Source organism: Monodelphis domestica, chromosome 5 (assembly GCF_027887165.1).
Source record: "Monodelphis domestica isolate mMonDom1 chromosome 5, mMonDom1.pri, whole genome shotgun sequence".
Lineage (NCBI taxonomy): Eukaryota > Metazoa > Chordata > Mammalia > Didelphimorphia > Didelphidae > Monodelphis > Monodelphis domestica.
In genome coordinates this window covers 165,239,057-165,263,073 of record NC_077231.1, presented here as the reverse complement: position 1 = coordinate 165,263,073, position 24,017 = coordinate 165,239,057, and the positions used below count along the sequence as shown (strand labels likewise).

General features: G+C 33.5%; 1 protein-coding gene and 1 long non-coding RNA gene across 4 annotated transcripts in view; one reads left to right on the top strand and one right to left on the bottom strand.

Moving 5' to 3' along the window:
* Positions 1-24,017, bottom strand: part of LOC103093745 (uncharacterized) — a 99,168-nt gene that overhangs the window by 15,348 nt on the left and 59,803 nt on the right. The gene's annotated exons all lie outside the window — the stretch shown is intronic.
* Positions 1-24,017, top strand: part of PTPN12 (protein tyrosine phosphatase non-receptor type 12) — a 106,361-nt gene that overhangs the window by 64,347 nt on the left and 17,997 nt on the right. For 2 of the 3 annotated variants that reach the window (XM_056799499.1, XM_056799498.1), the window contains exons 3-11: positions 4,621-4,697; positions 5,925-6,020; positions 6,942-6,980; positions 10,983-11,054; positions 12,312-12,371; positions 15,702-15,844; positions 19,421-19,487; positions 21,662-21,739; positions 21,837-21,935. In XM_056799499.1, coding sequence (XP_056655477.1) covers positions 4,621-4,697; positions 5,925-6,020; positions 6,942-6,980; positions 10,983-11,054; positions 12,312-12,371; positions 15,702-15,844; positions 19,421-19,487; positions 21,662-21,739; positions 21,837-21,935 — 731 coding nt within the window. The remainder of the gene's footprint in view (positions 1-4,620; positions 4,698-5,924; positions 6,021-6,941; positions 6,981-10,982; positions 11,055-12,311; positions 12,372-15,701; positions 15,845-19,420; positions 19,488-21,661; positions 21,740-21,836; positions 21,936-24,017) is intronic. The other variant, XM_016426062.2, reaches the window with a different exon arrangement.

The following is a 24,017-nucleotide window of genomic DNA, read 5'->3' as shown; positions in this document are numbered from 1 at the left end:
ACATACTGGTTGTGTATATAATCCTTATAAAAGCCAATCAGTCTCCCAGTGTATATATAAGATTGTATGGCATAGCGGACCATTTTTTTTAACTTAATGAAAAAACAGATTCGAACCAAACTTGTCATTGTTTTTATAGATTACAGTAATTTTCTCACATTATGCTATATATAGCCTCCAAATTTTACCCTCTTTTCACAGATGAGGAAAATGGGGTCAGAGAGCCTAAAAACTTTCTTTTTTCTGTGCTACATCATTACATTTGAAAATATGAAAACCATGTCTTTATGTTGTTGATAAAAACATCTCTGAGCCCTCAAAAACAAAATGGTTCTCATTCTGTACACTCAACATTTGTCCAGTCTTCCAGATAATTTGAGAAAACAGGTCATAGGAAGAAGTCTTAGAAGAGGGAATGTGAAAACATGGGGAAAATATTAAGGGGACCAAAAAGGCACTGGGGAAAACTTTTTCTCCCTATCTCATTTTTGTTCTATATCTTTTCTTTATAAAAGGTTTTTATTTTTTCAGTTATATGTGGAAACAGCTGTTTTTTGATATTTTAAAATTTGGATTTTCTTCTTCCCTATCACTCTCTCTGAGTAATCTGATATGTTATACCCATATATATTTCCCTATTGCTCATATCATGATAGAAGACTCAAAACCCATAAAATAGAAATCTCATGAAGAAGGCATGTTTTGATATGCACTGATTCCAACAGTTCCTTTAGTGTTGGATTGCAATTTCATGAATCCCTTCTTCATGAATCCCTTATGGTTATCTTGGAGACTTGCTTTGCTGATAATAGTTTACTTTTATACGGTTGATAGTTGTTTAATATTTATGTTATTGTATATATTGTTCTCCTGGTTCTGCACACCTCACTTCGCATTAATACATATAAGTTTTTAAAGGTTTTTCTGAACTCATCCTGTTCATCGTTCCTTGTGGTGCAGCAACATTCCATTACAACCATATATCAGAACTTGTGCTTCCATTCCCTAAGTGATGGATAATCTTTCAGTTTGCAGTTTTTTGCCACTACAAAAAGAGCTGCTAAAAGGTTTTTATGTGTGTGTGGGGGTACAGATAGATCCTTTCCCCTTATTTCTGCTCTCTGGTATATAGATAAAGCTTTGGTATTGCATAGTTTTTTGTCTCTTTGAGCCCGGCTCCGTATGTAAGAATTAACATTAGGAGCCTGGCTGTAGATTAATAATTTTATTAGATCAAAAGTAGCAAGAAGAAGAGGGGAAAGTTAGAGAGTGAGCTGAAGGGTATTTTCCTTATTGCCATTTTAACTGATTATTCTAAGGCAGTGATGGGCAACCTTTTGAACTTGGTGTGTCAAAATTTGCCAAAAAGCTGAGCACAACTCTGGTGGTGTGTCACTTCAAGAAAAAACCTGAAATTTCACGATATTTATAGTTTAAATAACAAAAATGTATAATTGTAATATATAACTGTATTTAATAAACCAAAAACTAATTATTTAACTTACCTGCTTAGTGACTTCTTTGTTCATCTCACTTTATTTTGTTGGTCTTGATATTATTTAACTTGTGTGGGTGCCATGAATTAAGATAAGTGAAGGGGGGGAGGGGGAATTCTTTAATTAACCTACCTATTAATGACATTTTTGTTGCTGAATTTCATTGGCTAAATCTTCAATTGAAGGTTGGTATTTTGTACACTTCAAGCCCAAGCAAGTGCTACTAACATCATCTGTCAATCTGTTTCTTTCATTAGTCTAGATATTATTTAATGTTGAGAATAAGCTCTCACAAAAGTACCTAGAGGGAAAAATTGTGAATAAAGCCATTGCTGTATTTTTCAGGGTGCTAAAAATGTCTACTAATGGGTTCAAGGCACTCCTCCATTGCATGTGGGCCGGATTCTGTTCCTTAGGGAGTTATCGTCAGTGGAATTGTTTCCCAACTTGAGTTTTTCTGTCAATCCTCTTAATTTTTTTAAACTTATTTTCAAGTTCTTCCAAAGATTCTTTTGAAGCCTGACATCCTTTCACCCTTTCCCTTGTCTTCAAATTTTTCCTTTTTTTTTGGTATTGTTGCTCTTTTCTGAGTTTATATTTTAGTCTTCCCATCACTAAAGTAACTTTCTAAGGTCAGGGGTTTTTTTTGTTGTTGTTTTTGTCTTTTGCTCATTATTCTAGTGTATTGTTTAATTTTTAAATTTAAATTTAAATTTAAAAATTTAATTTTTCCAGTTACCTTGTCTATCTGTTGAAGTTCTTCTCTGTTATTAGGGTAAAGTGCACACTGCTCCAAGTTTGCAGGGTATTTATTCTTCTCTAGTACTTGGACTAGGCCTGGCTGCCCTTGTTCCTCACAGGGTGTCTGTCAAAGAGATGTCTCTGTTGGCTTGCTCTGGGGCAAGGTTTCCAGTTATTTTGTCCAGCTATGCTCAGCACCCTGTGCTACCAGTTTCCCTATTGTTTTGTGGCCTAGGCTAATCCCCACTCTGCTGCTTCTCTACCCCTGCCAAGTAGTGTGGGCTGGTCAGGCAGTCTGTTTCCAAGTGGGAGTGAGCAGGTTAGTTCATTGTGGTTCCAGTCTCAGGCTCTGATTGTATGCAAGAGCGTGTAGATTTCCTGCTTTCTTATACCTGTGTGGAGTGGCTGTGGTTGGATCTTTTACATTCTGTAGCTTCATTGCCTATTTCAGAGTTGTGGGCTGTTCAAGCTTGGGCTTCCCTCTACTTAGACGCCAATGAGATGTGCTACTTCAGCTTTCCTTTGTTTTCATGAAATTTATTTTCCATTTTTGGGGTGTCCTTTTGGGTCTTGGGAGCAGAGGTGCCTTGATTCTGCCATCTTAGTTATCAGCATGCAACTCTCTTCTGTATCCTTTCAATACCTAGATATGATACTTAAAGGATTAAAGACTTAGTGCTGGAAGCTATCTCAGGTTATTTACTCGAAGCCCCTCATATGATAGATGAGGAAATTCTGACTTATCTGAAGACAGCAGATCATCATATGATTGCAAAATGGTAAATACTCACTATGTTCAAAGTAATATGATTGGACACTATGCAAGGGCTAAGGGACATACTATAAATAGATGGGGGGGAAAAAAACAAACCTGGGCTGTGCTCTTGATTTACTTGCAGATCTAATGTGATATGTAATGAAGAAAAGGACTAATTGGGACCCTTACAGGCAGGCACTCTGAAGTAAAGAAGATAATACTGAAAGAACTGAATAATTTCATTGTTAAATTCACGTTTTGTTAATTTCCTTAATGATTAAATATCACTAATAGATTTTGAAGGGGAAAATGGCAGAAAGATGTTAAAAACATTAATTTGATAAAAGTTATTTCAATAAAAATGTTAGGGGGCAGCCCAGGTGGCTCAGTGAAGATGTAAAGTTCTACGTAATCCCCATTGCCCTAGAGTTTGCCACTCTTCTCTGCCTTAGAACCACATACATTATTGATTCTAAGACAGAAGATAATGGTAAGGTGATAAAGGATGTGGATGAACAAAGAAATTAATGGAGAAATATCTGAATCTTGATTTTCCTGAAAATGTTGCCTTCCTGAGAATAGTGGAGGAGATGGAGTGCTTGATAAAAAGATTATATCCCTTTTCAGATCCATTCATTATATTTGTCAGCATACCTTAATGTATTTTGCATCCAACTTCTTTGTAAAATTACCAGGTATTAATTTAATTTACCCTTTTCCCCATTGAAATTTTACTTTCTTAATAGCAAGAGAAGGTTCAGACCAGAAAAAGATTTTTTTTTTTTACTATATTACTTCCTAAAAGAACCTGCTAAAAATATGCAAAGCTTTGTGTCTCCAACATTTTTCTCTCTGTTGTATCTTATTGCCAATGTCTAAGAAAGAATAAGACTTGTTGCCTTAAAAGTAAATTTATTGGATAATTCAGTATTAAGAATCAATACTTTCTAGGCAGAAATATTGTTACCATTGTAGAGTAGCATTTTGCATAGCTGAGAACTATCCTTTTACCTTGAGTTTTACCATATCTTACTTGACACTTTGTAAGAGTTGAATTAATAATTAAAAAGGGATATTTTCCTACCATCTCAAACTGCCTTTTAGACTTAAGAGTACTATACAAGTAAATATTAGCTAATTAAGCCAAGCTGAAATAGTGTATATGCTGGCTATTAACTTTAATTTCCATAATAGTAGTGAAGTTCCTGACATAAATGGTTTATCTGTTCAGTCACTGATGTCCAATTGTTTTTGTCAAAAAACTCAAAATGAGATCATAGATACTTGAGTGGTTTACCATTTCCTTCACTAGTTCTTTTTATAGCTAGGATCCTAGCATCTTGTTAGAGTTTTGGTTCCATTAATTAAAATGGGGGGTGGGTGTTAAGTGAATTATTATAAAAACAAGATCATTTAGATTGCTAAATTATTTAATTTTTCTTACTAATAAGCATTTCAATAATGGTACTTTTTAGAATTCCCATTTTCATCCTTCCATTATCCTGTTTGTTTGGCTATTTGTTTTAAATATAATTTTTATCATTCATTTTGGTCAAATTGTGTTTGTTTACAAAATAATGACACATAATAGGGGGAAGTAATTTACTGGAATCTTTTCTTTTGTAGTTGATCACAGCCGAGTTAAACTGACTTTAAAGACTCCTTCCCAAGATTCAGACTACATCAATGCGAATTTTATTAAGGTATATTTTAACACCTAATAATAGCTAGTATTTACAATAGCACTTTTACCTTTATTGTTTGGCCTTCTGAACCTTGTGATATAAATGATAGAACTAAATCATTGATGTTTATTTGAATTATTAACCTAGCCTATTTGAAAATTTATTTTGTTTTTTTGGTGGCAATCCAAACTATAGGCATTCAAAAATTTATATTAATGTTCTTTTAAAAAAGAAGCATTGCATACTAGATGAGAGCCAGGCTTGGAGTCAGAAAGACTCCAAAGATGAGTTTTAAGTCCCACCTCTGTCACATACTGCCCATGTGGCTCTGTACCAATTCCCTTAACTTCTTGATGTTATGCAGTAGGTACTTGCTAATCTTCGTTGACTAAAGGAGTTTCATCATCTCCTATTCTAATAAAATTTTGGGTCTAAGGAAAGAACTTCATTTGGTAAAAATTACTTTTCATTCCCTAGTTTTGTAGTTTATGTCATATCTAAATGAATTATCTGTTAATAACTTTAAGGAACTCATTTTGTCTCAGTTTTGTTGTATACTACTATTTTGAAATATCTTGCTATTTAAATTGATATACAAAATAAAGTAACATTTTATTTTTGATGAAATTCTCTTAACATGGATTTTTGGGGTTAATCCTGAAATCTTTATTTAAAACTATAATTAAAAAAAATTTTAATGATAGGTCAGTTTTTATTTTGATTTAGAAATTTTTTTCATTATGTGTTCCTGTTATCAGCATGTATAAAAATATTAATTTTTAATATTGCTTAGAGTACATTAAAATAATAACCCATTCAAAATAAAACATAAAAATGTCACTTGGTCTAGCTTTGCTTGTGCCCTTTTATTATTTTCTTGATTTCTCTATGCTGATAGAAGGACTGGCGTAAATAATAATTGTATGTAGACTTGAAGAAGATTTTAGAGGCAGGCCGTCTGTTGGAATATTCACTCCATGTTATTCAAGTTGTTTTACTGCTCTGACCTTCAGATTCCTCATATAGAATGAGGGCAATGTTTGTAGGAAATCTGAAATGATAACTCTAAATCTTTTATGTGTTATACAGATGGGTGTTTAATAACATGTTTTAGAAGGTTTATATACTATGATAATGAGAAAATATTTGGGAAATATAAGGGAAGTGAGAGTCAAGTTTGAGACACCTACAAATGAAACTATTAATAATCCTTTGCATGTGAATTTTGCTTTTTACTTTTTTTAGGGAGTCTATGGGCCAAAAGCATATGTTGCAACCCAAGGACCATTAGCAAATACAGTTATAGATTTTTGGAGGATGATATGGGAATACAATGTTGTAGTAAGTAATTTGTTTCCACATCTGTTTTCTAAGAATAGTGTATCATAATACTGAGGTTTATGTGAAACTTAAGACTTTTTCAGAGATATCTTTTTCTGATTACCACGTTTCCCTTAATGTAGAACTCTGTCATAACTTGTCATTGATTTCTTTCTTATTCTTTTTGACTTCTGCTATATTAAATTAAAATTTGACTTTAAATAACAGCTTTGTTAAGGTAGCAAAAGTTTTAGTTACTTTCTAGAACTATTGAAATTTGAGAAATTTCCAGATATTATTATTTATCCTCTCATATTCATCATAGGACAGTATCTAGTAATGTAACATGTAAAATTATATCATACTTCCTAAATTCAGCAAATTCTGTGGAAGTTATTTAAAATGTCTGATATTGCTGCTGCTTTGTTAATTTTATCTTTATTTAAAAGCATTATTTTAGTAGTGTCAGAAAATCAGACAGAAGAAATCTTTCTTAAAATTATATCCAAAATTATATTAAAATTAGATGAAGCTATATATTTTATTACTGTTGTTTTTATCTTAGTTGAATTTACTATATTCCTCACATGTATCTGTTCGTACATTTGTTTCTATTTGTTTTTTGTTATAGTTAGCAGTTTAAGACTGATTTTTATAGTTAAATTTTATATCTGTGTCTCAGTAAGCACGAATAATTGGAGGAACTCTTTCTAGTTGCTATTTTAATTTGTTTAAAATTATTCAAAGAAATTGAATTGTTACTAGGGTGTGATTTTGATAGTTTGCTTATAAAAATTAATATTAAAATTTAGTAGTTTGTACATGTTTGGGTAAACCAAGTGAATACTTGCAGAGGAAGAAGAAAAGATCCTGAATTATGCTTTTTTGTGTGTGTAAAATTGTTCTTTTAATTGACATGTATGTGCTTTTTTTTTTTTAAAGATCATTGTAATGGCATGTCAAGAATTTGAAATGGGAAGGGTATGTAAACTAATTATTACTTTTTATAGTGTGTCTCACTTGTCACATTAGTGTTAAAGGTGATACATTTAAATTTTACTATATCATTCAGCTAGTATGCAAAGTTTGCTATGTGAATAATAAGTCTTATTTGATATATTTTAAAAATTTAGAATATTTTTCCATGGTTACATGATTCCTGATCCCCCTACACCCTCAGCTCTTTCTTTTCCCTCCTGAATCCTACAAGCAGTTCCATTGTTCAAAACCTATTTTTTTATTTAGAATATTTTTTCATTGTTACATGATTCAAACAGTCATATTTTATACCCTTCCCTGAGATGGTATTGTTCCCATGAGAGATAGGAGAACTTTAATATATTTTGGTCTCATCTGCAGTGTAGTGCAGCAGTAGGGATCTCGGACCCTTGTTACAGTGAGCTATTTTTAGGAAATGTATTAAAAATTAAAGATATGAACCTGTTACTTAGCATGATTTACCAAAAAAAATTTTTTTATGACAGGGAAATTAAAGATTCAGTGAGAGTGTACTACACATTCAACAGGCTTCTTTCTGAGAAGGTATCCTGGAAATGAAGGCAATTCTGACTTCTGTGAAATTGAGAACTATGATATTTTGAGTTTGTCCAGTTAGTAGAGCAAGTTCTCTGGGCAGAATTTGCTTGGACCTGTTTTCTAGTCCATATGTGTGTCTAAGGCATGAAGAAAAGTAAGATTTTTCCATTTTGCCTTTAAAAATTTTCTTAGTAACCCTTTAGTAGAGATACTAATTCGTACTACATATGCTGAAAGTTGGGCTGCATTGTTTATAAAATGAACCATATTAAAGAAAATAAATAAAAAATACTCCTGATAAAAGATATTGAAACACAGATAACTTACAAGGCTTACTGAAGGAACTTGGTGCATTTGGCTTTATCAGGGAATCTTTCATTTAGAGTCTTCTCCTTTCCTAATAAATGCTGATTTTGGCGAGTTAGAGGGGTTGATTTTCTTTAACTCTTGTTTTGAACTAGGATAAGTCATTTGGTAGCTGCACATATTTTTGTTTAGTTGGACTCATCTCTTCTATGTATACTTCCTTCTGTCCTCTGACACTGCTCCCCCCCCCCTCCCCCCTCCCCCCCCCCCAGGTGCAGGCCTCTTATTGCCTTAAGCCTATTATATCGTTGCAGTATTTCTTGAATCCTTTTGCCTTGATCAAGCCCATTCCCACTCTAAGCCATCCTCCAGACAGCTATCAAATTGGTCTTCCACAAGCATAGGTCTGACCAGATCACTTTGCTCCCTGCTTCACAAACCTTTCAGTAAACTCCAGAGGATCCATTTTATCTCCAGAATCAAATATAAGAATCTTATATTTGGCTTTTCCTACCTTTCCTTACTTCTTAACACCTTACTCCCTTCTAGGTCATTTGTGATTCAGTAATGTTGGCTTTCATTATATTCCTTGAAAAAAACATTCTCTCTCCCAACTGTACCTTTTTCCTGACTCTCATGATTCCCTATCTTGCTTTAGGACCTAGCTAAAATCCCACCTTCTACAAGAAGCCCTTCCTAATCTTCTAAGTGCTAGTACCTTGAACCTAAGATTGTATCTTGTTTGTTGTGAACTCCTTGACACCCTAGGGACTTTTTGGCCTTTCTTTGTATCCTCAAGCTTATTATTAGCATTATGCCTGGCACACACTCAACACTTAATGAATTTTTGTTTATATGACTTGACTTGCATTCCTACCATTGACACCTAAGAAAGCACATGAGAAATTAAAATTAAATTCTTCTATAACCAATTCTATTCAAAATTTTTGCTCAGTTCTTTCTTTAACTGAGGAGTTTAGAGAATTTATCAGAAATGTACCATTATTCCTTTTACTGGCTTTTAAAATGAAACTCTTATTTTCAGTGATGATGAATGATGCAAAAAAACTCTGTGCCCACTCCAATAATTTCAGATGATTGATTCAGATTTTTAGGGACACATACCATGTCAATTGTGAGCTGTAATTTTTTATGATGGAATTAGTTTATTAATCCCTCTATCTTTGAAATTAATTTAAAAATATTAAATGCTCAATGAGTTTAAAGCCATGGTAGTAAGCCTTAGGTACAAAAGTACATAAGACTTTTAATCCATGCACTTAAACTTTCTAGTCACTCAGCAAGATCCCAATATAGATTTCCTTACTATTGCACTGTTTAGTTGTTGATCTTGTAATCGCTAGAACGCCAAATCTTTTTCAGTTGGATTGCTATCTACCTAGCTGTACCTCTCCCATTTTGTATTTTGTGAAGTTGCGTACAAACCTTTATATTTTTAAAATCCATACCTTTCATCTAAGAATCAATATTTTGTGTTGGTTGTAAGGCAGAAGAACAGAAAGGCCAGGTAGTTGGTGTTATGTGACTTGTCCAGGATCATTGCTAGATCATCTGAGGTCATATTTTAAACTAGGACCTCCTGTCTCTAGACCTGCCTCTCAATCCACTGAGCCACCTAGATGCATCCTCCATTTCTTTTAAGTTAATCTTAACTTGATTTGGAACAACAATTTTTTATTTCCTGTCTTCCAGCATGTTACCTATGTATTTCTTTCAACTTTGTGCTGTTCATAGATTTGATAAACAATGTGGTTGGTATTCATCCAAGGTGTAAACATATGCTTAACATAAATGTTTGTTAAACAGAACAGAATCAAGTACAGGTCTATGAGGCTCTCTTAAGAGACTTTCATATTGATTTAACCCATTAATGACTTATTTGGGTCATGTTATTCAACCACTTCTGAATCCATCTGATTATGCTTTAACTCTAGGTCATATATATGCATCTTTTCTACTAAGACATCATTTAACAGTGTGGCATTCTTTTAATCAGCTAGTCTAATAAACATCTCCCCACCCCCAAAAAAGAAAATAGATGTGGTAAGGCTGATAGGACTTATTCTTGGAAGCTATGCTAAATTTTTGTGATTGCTACTTCATTGTAAAAATAACTCATTAATCATCCCTTTTAGTCTGTCATAGGATTTTTCTAGAACTCAGTTAAATTGGGCTTTGACCCTCATCCTCCTAATTATCCAGAAAAATAGAGAGCGCCACAAATAACCTGGACTAGGGAAAGGAAATGCCTAAGGGGATACCATTGCTAATGAATAATCCTTTTAATTCTTGATTGGTGACTATTTTCAAAACTGTCAAGTGTTTATTTTTAAAAATTGTTAGAAATTAGTTAAAACATTTTGGCATATCAAGGAATGTTTTTTAAATATCAAATAGATTCCATGGTGTTGAGAAGTTGAGAATATTTGGGATCAGGGCTATCTAAATCTAGAAGAATAAAAGAAGGTGGAGGTGTCTCTCTTTCTGGTTTTCCTTGATTAAATTACTGTAGAAAAGAGAATCAATGTCTCATAAGCTTGTATATATTTTGGGAGATCAGAGGGTATTTTTGGCCTTTATTTGATAAGTCAATGAATAGAATTCTAGAATAAGGATCATTGGCTGTGAAACCTACTTTAGACTTTACTCTCTGTGTAAAATAGGACAAGTCTCTTTAACAATGGTTTGCTGCTGTTATTTCTATAAATGAGAACTTGTGCTGCCTATCTCATAGGTCTGTTTGTAGGAAACCTCTGCAACTTTTAAAGTACTATATAAATATGATTTATGATCTTGGGAGGTTTGATAAGATCTAAAACAAGGAAAGCACAAGTGTCTCTTGATCTGCCTTAAGTTAATGAACTTAAACTTATAACCAATCCAACTTTGTACTACCAGTGTATAATAGCACAGAACCAGTTATCTCCAGATTTTGGGAATCATGTAGATAATTACATTAGTCATATTGAGACATTTGAAAGAGGACTGGAAGCTAAGCAAAAAGTTGGAAGTTGGTGCTGTTTTTAATTTTGAGTAGTTAGTTGTCTAAGAGAAATTAGATGTTTAAAAAGAGCTATGCCTATAAGTAACTTAATTTGAATAATTTTCTTTGGCCAACAGAAAAAATGTGAACGATACTGGCCTTTATATGGGGATGAATCTCTAACGTTTTCACCATTTCAAATTACTTGTGTAAGTATATACATTAGTATAACATATCTCCTTTATGGTTGGAGCTTGTGATTTCACTGTATTGGAATAAATCCTGGTGAGGAAATGTCTTCCACTAACATAAGCAAAGTAAATCTTCTGCTATTTACAGTCTTAGAGAGTTGCTTGGGAGGACTAAATGGTTGAATGATTTTGCCCAAGTTTTTAACTATGTGTCAGAGGTGGGACTTGAATCCCCGTCTTCCTGACTCTGAGGTGTTTAATAACAAAATTATTGTTGTAAATTATCAAGCCCTTAGTACAGTAGTTATAACATACTGTTATATAGTATTTTCTTTTTTTAAACTTGCTTCAGGATCTGTCATACTGCTTTAAATAGATGCTTAGTGTGAAGTACTTATATGTAATAAAACAACTATTCATATATAAAACCAGCTGTTTCTTGCAGCTAGTTTTTATATAGGATCTTAGGGTTTAGAATTAAAAGAGAACTTAGAGGTCATTTAGTCCAACTCTCATTTTACAGATGAGGCTACAGGGGCCTAGAGAAGTTAGTGGTAAATATATTCTTGCTACAATGCCAAATCATTACATTTTTAATGTAATGTTTCTAAATTAAGAAATATCAGAAATTTTTTCTAATGCATGCAATTTCACGAAGATTACGAACTGATACAAGAACATTATTTTAAACAAGACACCTCAGAATTATTTAGTTTACTATATGAAGAAAATTATTTGAGTGTCAAAGTGTGAAGGAATAAAAAGGGAAATGGATGCTGATTATCCAAGATCCCAGAAAATTGTGCATTGTGGATATAATTTATCTGAAGGTTTATCTAATTGGCTGAAATTTAAGAGATTACTTTTCTCATCCTTCTGTCCTACCTTAGAGATGCTATAAGAGAAAAAGTGAACCCCCTATAAGTTTTGTGGTGGTTGTAAAATAAATAACATACTCAAGGAAAGTATTAGACACTGAATATTTTTAAATTTCATTTTTACCTTATTTTTTGAAATTGGCAGGATTGGTGTTTTTTTTTTTTTTTAGGCACTGCAAACCCTGGCCATAGGTAGAAACTACTAAAAGTAAAATCTTCTACAGAGAGTATTTAGATAGCACGCTTGATCTTAGCCAAAAGGCCAAGAAGCGATAGAGAGAGTATTTATAAAACTTATGTTTCATCTGAATTTCAAACTGTCTAGTAATATCTTCCCCTTTTGTCTCCTTATATGGTCAGTGTTTATAATACCTCACAGTTGTTTCCTTTCATTTAGGAAGCTGAACAAGCTAGGACAGACTACTTTATTAGAACGTTGTTACTTGAATTTCAAAATGTAAGTACTTTAAGTTAAGAGTCTACCCTCAGGGTATGATTTGCACGTGCGTGTGTGTGTGTGTGTGTGTGTGTGTGTGTGTGTGTGTGAGAGAGAGAGAGAGAGAGAGAGAGAGAGAGAGAGAGAGAGAGAGAGAGAGAGAGAGAGAGAGAGAGAGAGAGTCTTAAATAGGCTTTAGATGAATTAGTTTAAAAGTTTTTTATAGTTATGTGGAAAATGGGAGAAAAATCAGTGACTAAAAATTTGACATTTTTATCTTTTCATTTCAAATATTTGGACTTTAATAAAAACACCTATGTCTTAAAAGATATTCTAAGAAAACTGTCTTTAGTTGTCAGTTAATCTGTATAAATTGTTTATAACTATGCAGTTGCATTTTACATAATTACTTATTTTTAGGTCAACAAGCACTTATAAAACACTTGATATATACCAGGTAGTGTGCTCTGTGCTGGGAATTACAATAGATAGAATCCCTGGTCTTTTTCTTTGAAGACAGTGCATAAAAGAATATTTCACACATAAAAAGTGTACCCACATGGGACCATGATAGAGAAAGAAGTCCTGAGGAATGAATGACCATGGCTAGGCTGGATGATTTCTTTAAACGAGATTTCAGAGAAGAGCTATCTAATCAGCATAAGAGGCTACAGGATCAGAGTGATCTTCCACAATAAAGAAGGTTGGTGGGTCATGGTAGAAAAAGAAGTCCATAGAGCAATGGTGGCAAACCTGTGGCATGTGTGCCAACAGCACACAGAGCCCTCTCTGTGGGCATGCCTTCCCACTGTCACCCCAGCAGAGTATGCCAGAATCTGTTACTATAAAGGCAGAGGGAGGTGGGGCTGGCTGCTCCTCTCCCCCTCTCCATGCTCGCCTGAGTATATTGCTCAGCAACTTAATGGGAGCTCTTCTTCCCTCCCCTGTCTGGGGTAAGGTGGGCAGCTCACGTGCTGTGTGAGGATGTGACCTGGATGGCAGCCTGTTGAGTCTGTGGTGAAGGTGATTCCCGTGGTGGGGTTGGAGGGGAGCAGAGCTCACAGCCTGGCACAGAACTGGAAGGGAGCAGAGTGCTCAAGGCCGTCAGAGTCACCTGCGCTTCTCTGTGCACCTGAGACACCTGCCTCTAGCAGTCCAATGGAAACACTTCCTCCCTCCCAGATGGGGCCAAAGCACAGTACTCTGTTTCTAAAAGGTTTGCCATCACCATCACAGAGTCAGGAATGGAGGCAAGAGAGGAATTTAGGGTTAGGGTTCATCATTTTCTGAACAAAATAATTTTCTTTCTATTCTTATATTTGTTGTTACTCTTTTTTTTTGTTTATTCAGAAAAAGTTAAGGCAGAATACCCTCTACTTAAGAGTTAATTTAAAATTACACTGACTTCTAAGTCTGTGGCATTTTCCTGACTGCTCAAGTAATAGAATTTATTTTTAAATAGAAGATAAAATTTAAACTGAAAAATTTTTGATTTTTTTTTTGTAATTGTGGTTTAAATGATATCTTCTGATCCGTAGTTGAAACAAGATGATTGTCAAAGTCCAACAATTCATCAGGCTATCATTAATGTCATATTACCATTTTTTAAAAACAACCCAACATTTTTAGAGCTGATACTTCACTTATTTTTTAAGTAAAGAAATTGTTTCATAGGTTGATATTTAAAGAAATGTTTAGTATTCATTCTGAAGTTTTAGATTTAAGTTTTTGACAATTTAGAGATCTTGAGATATGCAGTATCCAGTCAACTGAACTTAAACATTTCCAGGTTTATAATAAAAAATAGTAGTTTGGGGCAGCTAAGTGGCTAAGTGGTTAGAGAGCCAGGCCTAGGAGATAGGAGATCCTGGGTTCAAATGTGATTTCAGATATGTCCTAGCTGTGTGACACTAGGCAAATCATGTAACCCCAGTTGCCTAGCCTTTATTGCTTTTCTGCCTTGGAACCAGGAACTTAATATTGATTCTAAGATAGAAGGCAAGGTTTGTTTGTTTTTTAAAAATTATTCAGTTAAACAGATAATTTTTAGTAACTGAATAAATATACATTTGAAAAACTTGTAGATGAAGCAGTCTTCTTTTAGTACAAGGGCTAGGATTTTTCTGGTTTTGTACAGTCATTTTTTTAAATAGGATTTTTAATAACAGCTTTAGTATCACATGAAACCACCTTTCTATAGGCTTTTCTGTCCTAGCAGCTACTCATTTGGCATTGGTTATAAGTTAAAATTGTAAGTTCTATCTCAGTTTTCCTGTAGATTTTATATTCTAGATCAGCAGTTCTCAACCTCTCAATTTGTAGCAATGAAAATACATAATGCATATCGGGTATTTACATTCTGAATCATAACTGTAGCAAAATTACAGTTTTGAAGTAGCCACCAAAATAATTTTTTGGTTTGGGGTCACTGCATTAGAAAGGTTGAGAACCACTGCTCTAGATCTTAGCTCATCTTACTTGGCTTCTGATTTTCTAATAGAATTTGTACAACTTGTAAATATACATAAGGCCAATCTGTTTCATTGCCATTATTTATAAGTGTGTGTAAAATATTTATATACATATACACTTAAAAATGATAGTAACAGTAATAACTAGCATTTGTAAAGTGCCTATATGCTCCAGGCATTGTACAAATATTTCATTTAATTCTCACAACAGTTCTGGAAAGTAGTTATTATAGATGAGGAAACTGAAGTAGATGGAAGTTAAGTGACTTATCCAGGGTCACATAACTATTCACTATCTGAGGATAGATTTGAAATTAAGCCTTCTTGACTCCAGGCTCAGCACTGTATCCAGTGTGCCACCTAGTTGTTAAAGGCTCCATATTGCTATCCCTAGGATGTGACCTCCCACACCCTTTTTTAGGCAGAGAATCTAGGAAAATATCACCTAACCTTCCTGATCCTCTGTTGCTTACATGTAATATGCTATGAACTTTAGTTATTTAACTTCAGCTTTTAAAATTCCATGCAACCATCTTTTGCAATGTAAAAGATTGTTATGCCCTTTCTATTTCCCCTTTCCCAACGTGTGAAGCTTAAGAGTGGGGAGAATAAGGAAGGTAATTTATGCTTTATTTCAGAAATCTACACTAAGTTTCTTACATATTAGGACCATTTCTTGTTTTTATCTTTTAATCTCCATAGCATCTACCACAGCAGCACACTAATTTATCAGTACATTTTAAAACAATAACTAGTAAACCATGCCTGTGTATCTTTAAAAATATGAACAAAAAATCCCTTTAAACCTGAAAATATTTACATTTTAAAACTTCAAAGACCATTTTCAAAATTGTTTGTTAAATTTCTGAATTTCTTCAAGGAATCTCGTAGACTATATCAATTTCATTATGTGAACTGGCCAGATCATGACGTTCCTTCATCATTTGATTCTATTCTCGACATGATCAGCCTTATGAGGGAATATCAAGAACATGAAGATGTGCCTATTTGTATACACTGCAGGTACAAAATAGTTTTCCAACACTGTTGTAATTTTTTTCTACTCAAAGTTTAAATAAAGTTGTGGTTATTTCTGATATCCTTATATGGTAAACTAATATTTTACTTATTTTGAGTGACTATGTTTTAGGCATAATTAATTTATTGCTTGTTTTGATTTGTATCTTTTTGTGATGCTCTTTCACCTTAAACTGAAGAAATTTTTTTGGTAAAGGTATGTAAAAAACATGGTTTAAAAGATATCAACTATATTAAGTATAAATGTAATAGTAATCATATTAAATGTAAATGTGTTCCAACTTTGGAAGGGAAGGCACTAACAATAGTTGTAGAGAGTAGGAAAGAATAAGTAGAAAATGGCAATCGAACTCCATCTTAAAGTTAGAGGGACTCTTGGTTAGAAGTAAGTAGGGAATACATTGCCAGCATGTGGAGCAACCATTGCAAAGGTAGATAAACAAGTCATGTGAAGAATAGAGAAAAGGTTGCTTTGGCTCTGTCCCATAATATTAGGGTTGGGTGATTGCCAGAGGTAAGAAGGATGGATTTAGAAGGTGATCAGTAGATTTTTTTTCTTTTTCTACTTCACTCTCTGGTTCTACAATATTAGGGCAATTTTTCTTGATAAAAGATATGATGAACCTTCAAGAAATTAGGTAGACCAATATATATATATATATATATATATATATATTTATGCTTTTTAAATAAACCCTTACCTTCCGTCTTGGAGACAATACTGTGTATTGGCTCCAAGGCAGAAGAGTGGTAAGGGCTAGGAAATGGGGGTCAAGTGACTTGCCCAGGGTCACACAGCTGGGAAGTGGCTGAGGCTAGATTTGAACCTGGGACCTCCCATCTCTAGGACTGGCTCTCAATCCACTGAGCCACCCAGCTGCCCCCATAGACCAATATTTTTAAAATTCTTCTAGGCATATTTTCATGGTCTGTTGTTTTCTTGATGAAATATTTCATGTTTTCTTCTATTTTTGCATTTTTAAATTTTGATTTTATTGTTTCCTGGTGTCTTAGTTTCTACTTGCCCAATTGTAATTTTTAAGGAATTATTTTTTTCAGTGAGCTTTTGTACCTCAATTCTACTTTTTAAGTGATTCTTCAGTGATGTTTTTGTACATGTTTTTCCATATAACCAATTCTTCTTATAAGGAATCTTTCTCTTGTATATCCTTTTCCATTTGGCCAATTCTGCTTTTTAAGGTGATATTTTCTTTCTGTGTGTGTGTGTGTGTGTGTGTGTGTGTGTGTGTGTGTGTGTGTGTGTGTGTGTGCCTCCTTCACTAAGCTGTTGACATTTTTTTTATGATTGTTTTGCAGTGCTTTTGTTTCTTTTCCCAATTTTCCCTCTACTTATTTGATTTTTAAAATCCTTTTTGAATGCTTCCAGGAATTCCATTTGGGCCTGAGACCAATTTATATTTTTCTCTGAGGACATGGATATAGTTGACTTTGTTGTCTACTTTTCTAAGTTTGTATTTTTGTCTTTCCTATCACCTTAAAAACTTTCTATTGATCATGTTTTGTTTTTTTTTTAATTGTTTCCTTATTTTCCCAGCCTCTTTCTTTTAACATGTTAGAGTTAGGTTCTACTCCTGGAATATTGTCCAAAGCTTCAGGTCTTCCCTGTTTTTAGAGCTAGTTTGGGGCGGTGGGGGAGAAGCAGCCTTAAAAGTTTTCAGTTTTCCAAGGCACTATGCTCTAAGGATAAGTGTATTTACTACTCTTCTGGCCTGTGCTCTGATTTTGAGCAATTGCATGTGTGCTTTTCTGCCCTGGAAATATGACTTAGCTCCCTGAGGCAGCTGGTATGCTATAGTATATTTCTCCTTGCCTTGGGATGCAACCCAGGAATATGATCCACATATGGGCAATGCAACAGTTTTTCATAGGAATTCTTGTATTCTTCTGACCAGTTATCTGACACCCTTATCTTTGGGCTGAGAGCCCTGGTTGCTGTCAAGTACTGTTTCTTTTGTCCTTAAAATTTACTGTGAGCTTAAAGAGGTGTAGCTAGATGCAATCTTTCTGGGGTATTGCCTGTGCTGGATTGTGTTGTAACCCCAGTGTGATAGACCTTTCCTACGGACCTTTTAGGTTATTGTGTGCTAGGAAATTGTTTTATCCCAACCCTTTTTGTTCTGCTGCTCCAGAATTTGTTTTGAGGCCTAATTTTAAAGTTTTTTTGGAGAATTTGAGACTTCAGGAATGCTTTCCTTTGCCACTTGGCTCCATTTCTAATTTATATGTATTTAGTTTTTGATTTCTACAAAACTTTCATGAGTCCGATCTACCCATGTGTGGTAGATTGCATTGATACAGAATGAGAAGGAATGAGGCAGGATTTCATAGACATTTTTCTGCATCAGATTGAATCTTCCTATCTGCACTGTTGATGTAAAATTTTAGAGAATATATTATTTCACGCTATTAATTATAAAAATATAACTAAGTGGTCCTTTTCAACAAGAATTTTCCCATCATGTCTTAAATTATAGAAGATACTTTGAGAGAAACAAGCAAAAAATAACATTGTTTAATCATTTCTCATTATTAATATGTCAAGTATAGGACAAAACAGGGAAAATAAGTTCCCTCAAAATTGTTCATTGCTAAAGAAGATAGTCCTATGCAGTTGTCTATATAGTAAAGTCCTAAAAATACTTCTGTTTAAAGATGATCTACTGATTACATCAAACCTTAGGGTTATGGTCCTTCTCAACAAGATTGAATCTCAAGAAAATAATTCGTATAAGAAAAATCAAATGGGTAAAGAGTTGTTGCCCAAGCTCTTAAATGTAGTGAAATTTGGATAACCTATTGGATTACATACATCTTAGAAAGATGCTAAAGATGGACAATGAAATATCTATGTCCAGCAATGACTTATAGAAAGAATATATTGGTTTGCTTTTGGGAAATTATGTAATGTTGTGAGGGATCCTAAATATCTCTGACAAATACATGTATTTTTCTAGTGATGCTGTCTTAATGAATCATAAATCTCTTCAGTTTCCAGGGGATAAGAATTCTTGGTGACCACAGGACAGTGGAGAGATTGAGTGAGAGTGGTAGAAGGTGGTAGCAATATTACTAACAAAGGCTCAAGTGCAAGATGTGACCTAGGAAATTATCTGGATAAATGTATAATTGGAAAAGTAATTAAATGATGGGAGATTCAGAAATATCATGGTGAATCCATGGCATGTATTAGTGCATGAGAAATGTTAAAATAGTTAGGTGACTGCTTTCAAGAGAGTAGATTCTCAGAAGATTTATGGAAGAAACAAAGGAGAAGACCACATTCATTAGTGGAAAGCATAGCCAAATCATTGAGGCTTAGGCCACTGAAGTAAAATTATGAATTTGAATTAACAAAGTGCTAGTACTAGGATGTATGTTTAATATGAATGAATGCAGTATTTTAATTGAAAAGTAGATGTACTTAAAAATAATTGCATAAAATTTTAGTTATCTTTGTGAAAATATCTTCCATTTTACTGTGTTTACTATAGTTATTTTTATAAGTATCAAATAGTATTTTTAAAAATTATATATCCATAGTGCAGGTTGTGGAAGAACAGGAGCCATTTGTGCCATAGATTATACATGGAATTTGCTAAAAGCTGGGGTAAGGATCATTTTAATCAGTGTTCTGATGTTTTCATAGCTTTTCTTACAAACAAATTGAAGAGAAAAGAACTTTGAAAGTTCATATGGTTTTTATGTTACTTTATACACAATTATTTACATGTAAGTATCCATTGGAATATAGACATTTATGGATGACATGTACTGATATAATCTCTCAAGGTTTGGGGTTGGGAGGGTGATGAAATATGCCACTTGATTTTAAATGAGTGGATATTTTCTATAAGTGCCTTGTTTTGTTTTGTTTTTTGATTTTTTAATAATACCCACATCTTCTGTTTTAGAATCAATTCTTTGTATTGGTTCCAAGGCAAAAGAGTGGTAAGGGGGCGCTAGATAAATGAAGGTTAAGGGACTTGCCCAGAGCCATACTTCTAGAAAGTGTCAAAGGCCAGATTTGAACCTAGGATCTCCCATCTCTGAGCCTGGTTCTGAATCCATGGAACCACCTAGCCACCCCCTTTCAGTAGCTCTTAAAGTATCTCTTCTGAGGATATCAGATCACTTTTTTTTAGATTTATCCATTAAAAATTTTTTTTTAATCAGTTAAACTTTTCTATGCTATTCTCACTTTTTGCAGTAGTATATTTACATTAGAAAATCTAATATTTTTCCTTCCAAAGAATATGAAGGGTTCTGCTGGCCCTACTATAATCTTCCTGCACACCTTGTTTTATTTATTACTTGGGATACACGTTCTAACCCTGCCTTCTGTTACCTTATAGCATTAATTTTTTTTTAATATATGGTTTTAAAGGGGGGGAAATGAACAGAAATTATTTCTGATAATTGTCCATTTCAGAATTGGGGCTTATTTTTTATTTTAAACATTAATACTCATTTCAGTGAGTTGAGAAATTTCCTTTAGCCAAAGATAAGGAAGAAAGGGGGAAAAGGAAAACCCTATTCTGTGTGCTACCATGTGGCCTTTTTTGCCCAGTTTTTATTCTCTAATTTTGTGAGTCAGTAAGCAAAGGGAGAAAGGAGAAGGAAAAGGGGAAACCTCTTCCCTTTACTATTAACCTGCTATCAATAACCCTAATCTACAGCCACTAGCTTCCTTCTATAAGCCTTTCCCCAATTTGCTCTTCTCTTGTCTTCAGATTTAGCTAACTAGAAACTTGGCTGCATTCACAGGCAAATCAAAGTAAGATAAATTTTATTTATTTCAAAAATAGCTGCCAAGTGTGTGACCCTGGGCTAGTCACTTAGCCCCAATTGCCTAGCCCTTGCTGCTCTTCTGTCTTAGAATTGATGCTAGGACAGAAGGTTACGGTTTTAAAATATATATGTAGTTGACAAGTTGTTATTCAGTAGAGATTTCTTGACCCTATTATGTCTGAAGCATCATAAGTACTCTGGGGAAAAATGTATAAGATACGGTCTTTTTCTCCTAGAACTTATAATTTAATTAAGGCTAATGAGGCTTGTGATCATTCAAAAGTGCAAAGTTAATATAAAATAAATAAGTATGTAAATATACATCTAGTCCATTTCTATAGCTATAGTTAAGTACAATAAGTTGGTGGGTTTTTTCTTAGAGTGAAACCAATGATCTAGTTATGTCTAGTATGTAAAAAGAAATTTTAGAATGATTTTTCAACAATTTTTTTTAGATTAGGCAAAACACTCCTTTTCCTGAGTGTACCATCTTTTAACAGTATGCAAGCATATCTTTAATAAAAAAAATTTTCAAGTACCTAAATTCTATAGTTAAATTTTAATATGAACATGATAAGTCTTGCTAAAAATACTTGATTACTTAAAGGATCTGCAATTTTATTTATGTCCCTTTTCTCAAAGAAATGAGAAACTCAGAAGTTATACATCCTTGGTGAGACGAGCATGGAGTTTTCCCTCTCTTATTCCTCTTTCTCCTTGATTTTGCCAGAGTTAAAAATAAGAAACAAGTAAAAGATAGGGCAGGAAATATTTTTAGAGATTGCTTGACATAATCAGGATGAGGTTTTTTTATGTTCCATTCTTTAGTTTATCCTAATGTCAAAGGCCCTGTCTATGACTAGTAATGGGATATGGTGGAGGGAAATAAAATGACTGCTAATAGGGAACCAATATAGTCATAAGATGCAAACTAAGGTTGAATTTTCGGTATAGTGATTTCTCACAATTCATGCAATAAATTATTTATTTTAGAAAATACCTGAAGAGTTTAATGTATTCAATTTAATACAAGAAATGAGAACACAAAGGCATTCTGCAGTACAAACAAAGGTATACTTTTGTTTCTTTTTACAGCTATATTGTTACATTATGAATTCTCTGGCTACTTAAAGATCTTGTACTTTGTTACTTTTTTGGCCCACAATAGGAACAGTATGAACTCGTTCATCGAGCTATAGCACAGCTGTTTGAAAAACAACTTCAAAAATATGAAGAATATTCAGACTGGAAAATTTCTGATGTAGTGGTGAGTTATTTGGATTTGAAATGTTCTAGAAATTTGTTTTTACTAAGATATAGCAGATATATCAGCTTTAAGTTATCTAATTATGTATGAACTTTTAAGAATTCTTTTCTTGGGGCCAGCTGGGTGGCTCAGTGGATTGAAAGCCAGACTTAGAAATGAGGTCCTGGGTTCAAATTTGGACTCAGACATTTCCTGTGTGACCCTGGGCAAGTCACTTAACCCCCATTACATAGCTCTCATTGCTCTTCTGCCTTGGAACTAATACACAGTATTAACTCTAAGACGGGAAAACCCCAACAATTTAAAAAAATAAATTCTTCTCTTTATGGCCATGTTTCATTTACAAAGTGGCACCTACTTAATGTTGAGCATGCTTCTTGGCTATGTCTCTTCTATGATAGGAAAATTAATTTCCAACTTATGTTTGGTTTTTATAAATTAAATCTTTGCTCTCAAAATCAGGCAACAAGTATTCCTGCCTTCCCAAAGATGTAGTTATTATTTGACAATCGTAATCTTATTTCTCATTTTCTTAGTGTTGATTTGCATTTATTTTCCTCCCATCTCCTAACCTAAAATACTGTTTTATGTAATAATTTTGAATCCTCTAAAAACCTCATGGAGAAATAAAATAATTTTAACCCCTTTATCAACCTACAGAGGAGATTTTGGTTCCAAGTTTAAAAAAAAATTAAGGAAATATCTAAGATGAAATGAAGAACTAATTAAGAATTACTCCTTTTTTGTTTTAATTTTTTTTAACTTGGTGATTGACCAGTTTGTTATGAATGAGGAAAGTGAGACTTGTAGAAGAAGTTATTTCTCTTAAGATCACTTAGTAATAAAATTGGATTTTTTTTTCTAACTATTTTGGTTGGTATTATTTTCATTACTCCACCACAGTTGGTGTTTTTCAGAAACTAAAAAGAAAAAACTTGAAAGAAGTGGAACATTAATGGGAAATAATGACTTGGGAAAGTAAGGTTCTAAGGATACGCTTGAATTTAGGAGTAGTTGAATCTTTTCAAACATGCAGCAATCCTATGAAACCCTAGAGAATACATTTTCAGAATAAATTCCTGTTAGCTTGCTTGTCACTTTTTCATGAAAATAGTATAGAAAATACACAAATTTTGATTATTTGGATTCCTGATAAAAAGGAAGGTGGCATAATGTCTTTTTTTAGGCTCTTTCAATGTACTAATCTTTTATTGTTAATTTCCTCTTTTTTCCCTTAAACCCCCCCCCCCCCCCCCCGCCATTACCTTTTTAACATTCTTTTTATGCTTTGAATTCTAAATTTCCTATCTCCCATATCCACTGAGAAAGCAAGCAATATAATATCAAGTATACAGGTTAAATCATACAAAACATATTAAAATATTATTTCTTATATGGGATTACTCCCTGAGGTGGGGAGAGGATGGAGATCAGGAAAAATTCTCACAATATTAAAAAATGTCAAAAATTTATTTTAAAACAGGAAAATAGCACTGTTTGACAAAACAAGAAATAGTGATAAATTGGAAGAACCTATGGTAATATTTGTTAGCTCAGACTAAGCAATAAAAACATCCATAAAACATTCAGAGGTGAAAATAAAAGAAAATGGGAAATTAAGGGGAATACTATCTCTTCTTATCATTGATAATAGTAGAGGCAACATAATGTCATCTTGAAAATTGAAAAGGAAGGAGATCCCATTTAGAGTATGAATACTGAAAATGTAGCTGAAAAAAAATACCTACAATTACTGATTCCTATTCATATTTTGTCATTTCTCTGTAATCTTTTTATGAGAATTCTGCAAATTAGATGATTTATATTACCTTATTGTTGAGGGTACCCTCAACAAAAAGCAAAAATGGCATAAGGGAAAAAGAAAAGGGAGTAGAGAGTAGACCTTTAGAGATAGGTGACATCTTACTAGTCACAGGGGTATTTAAAGTGTATGATGAAGATAAATTCCTGCCAGATATAATAAAATGAAACAGTTAAAATTCTTAAAACTAGGATTCCCAAAATAAAATAAATATAAGGCAGTATGACCAGAGAGCAATTCATCTGAAAAGGATTTGTGGG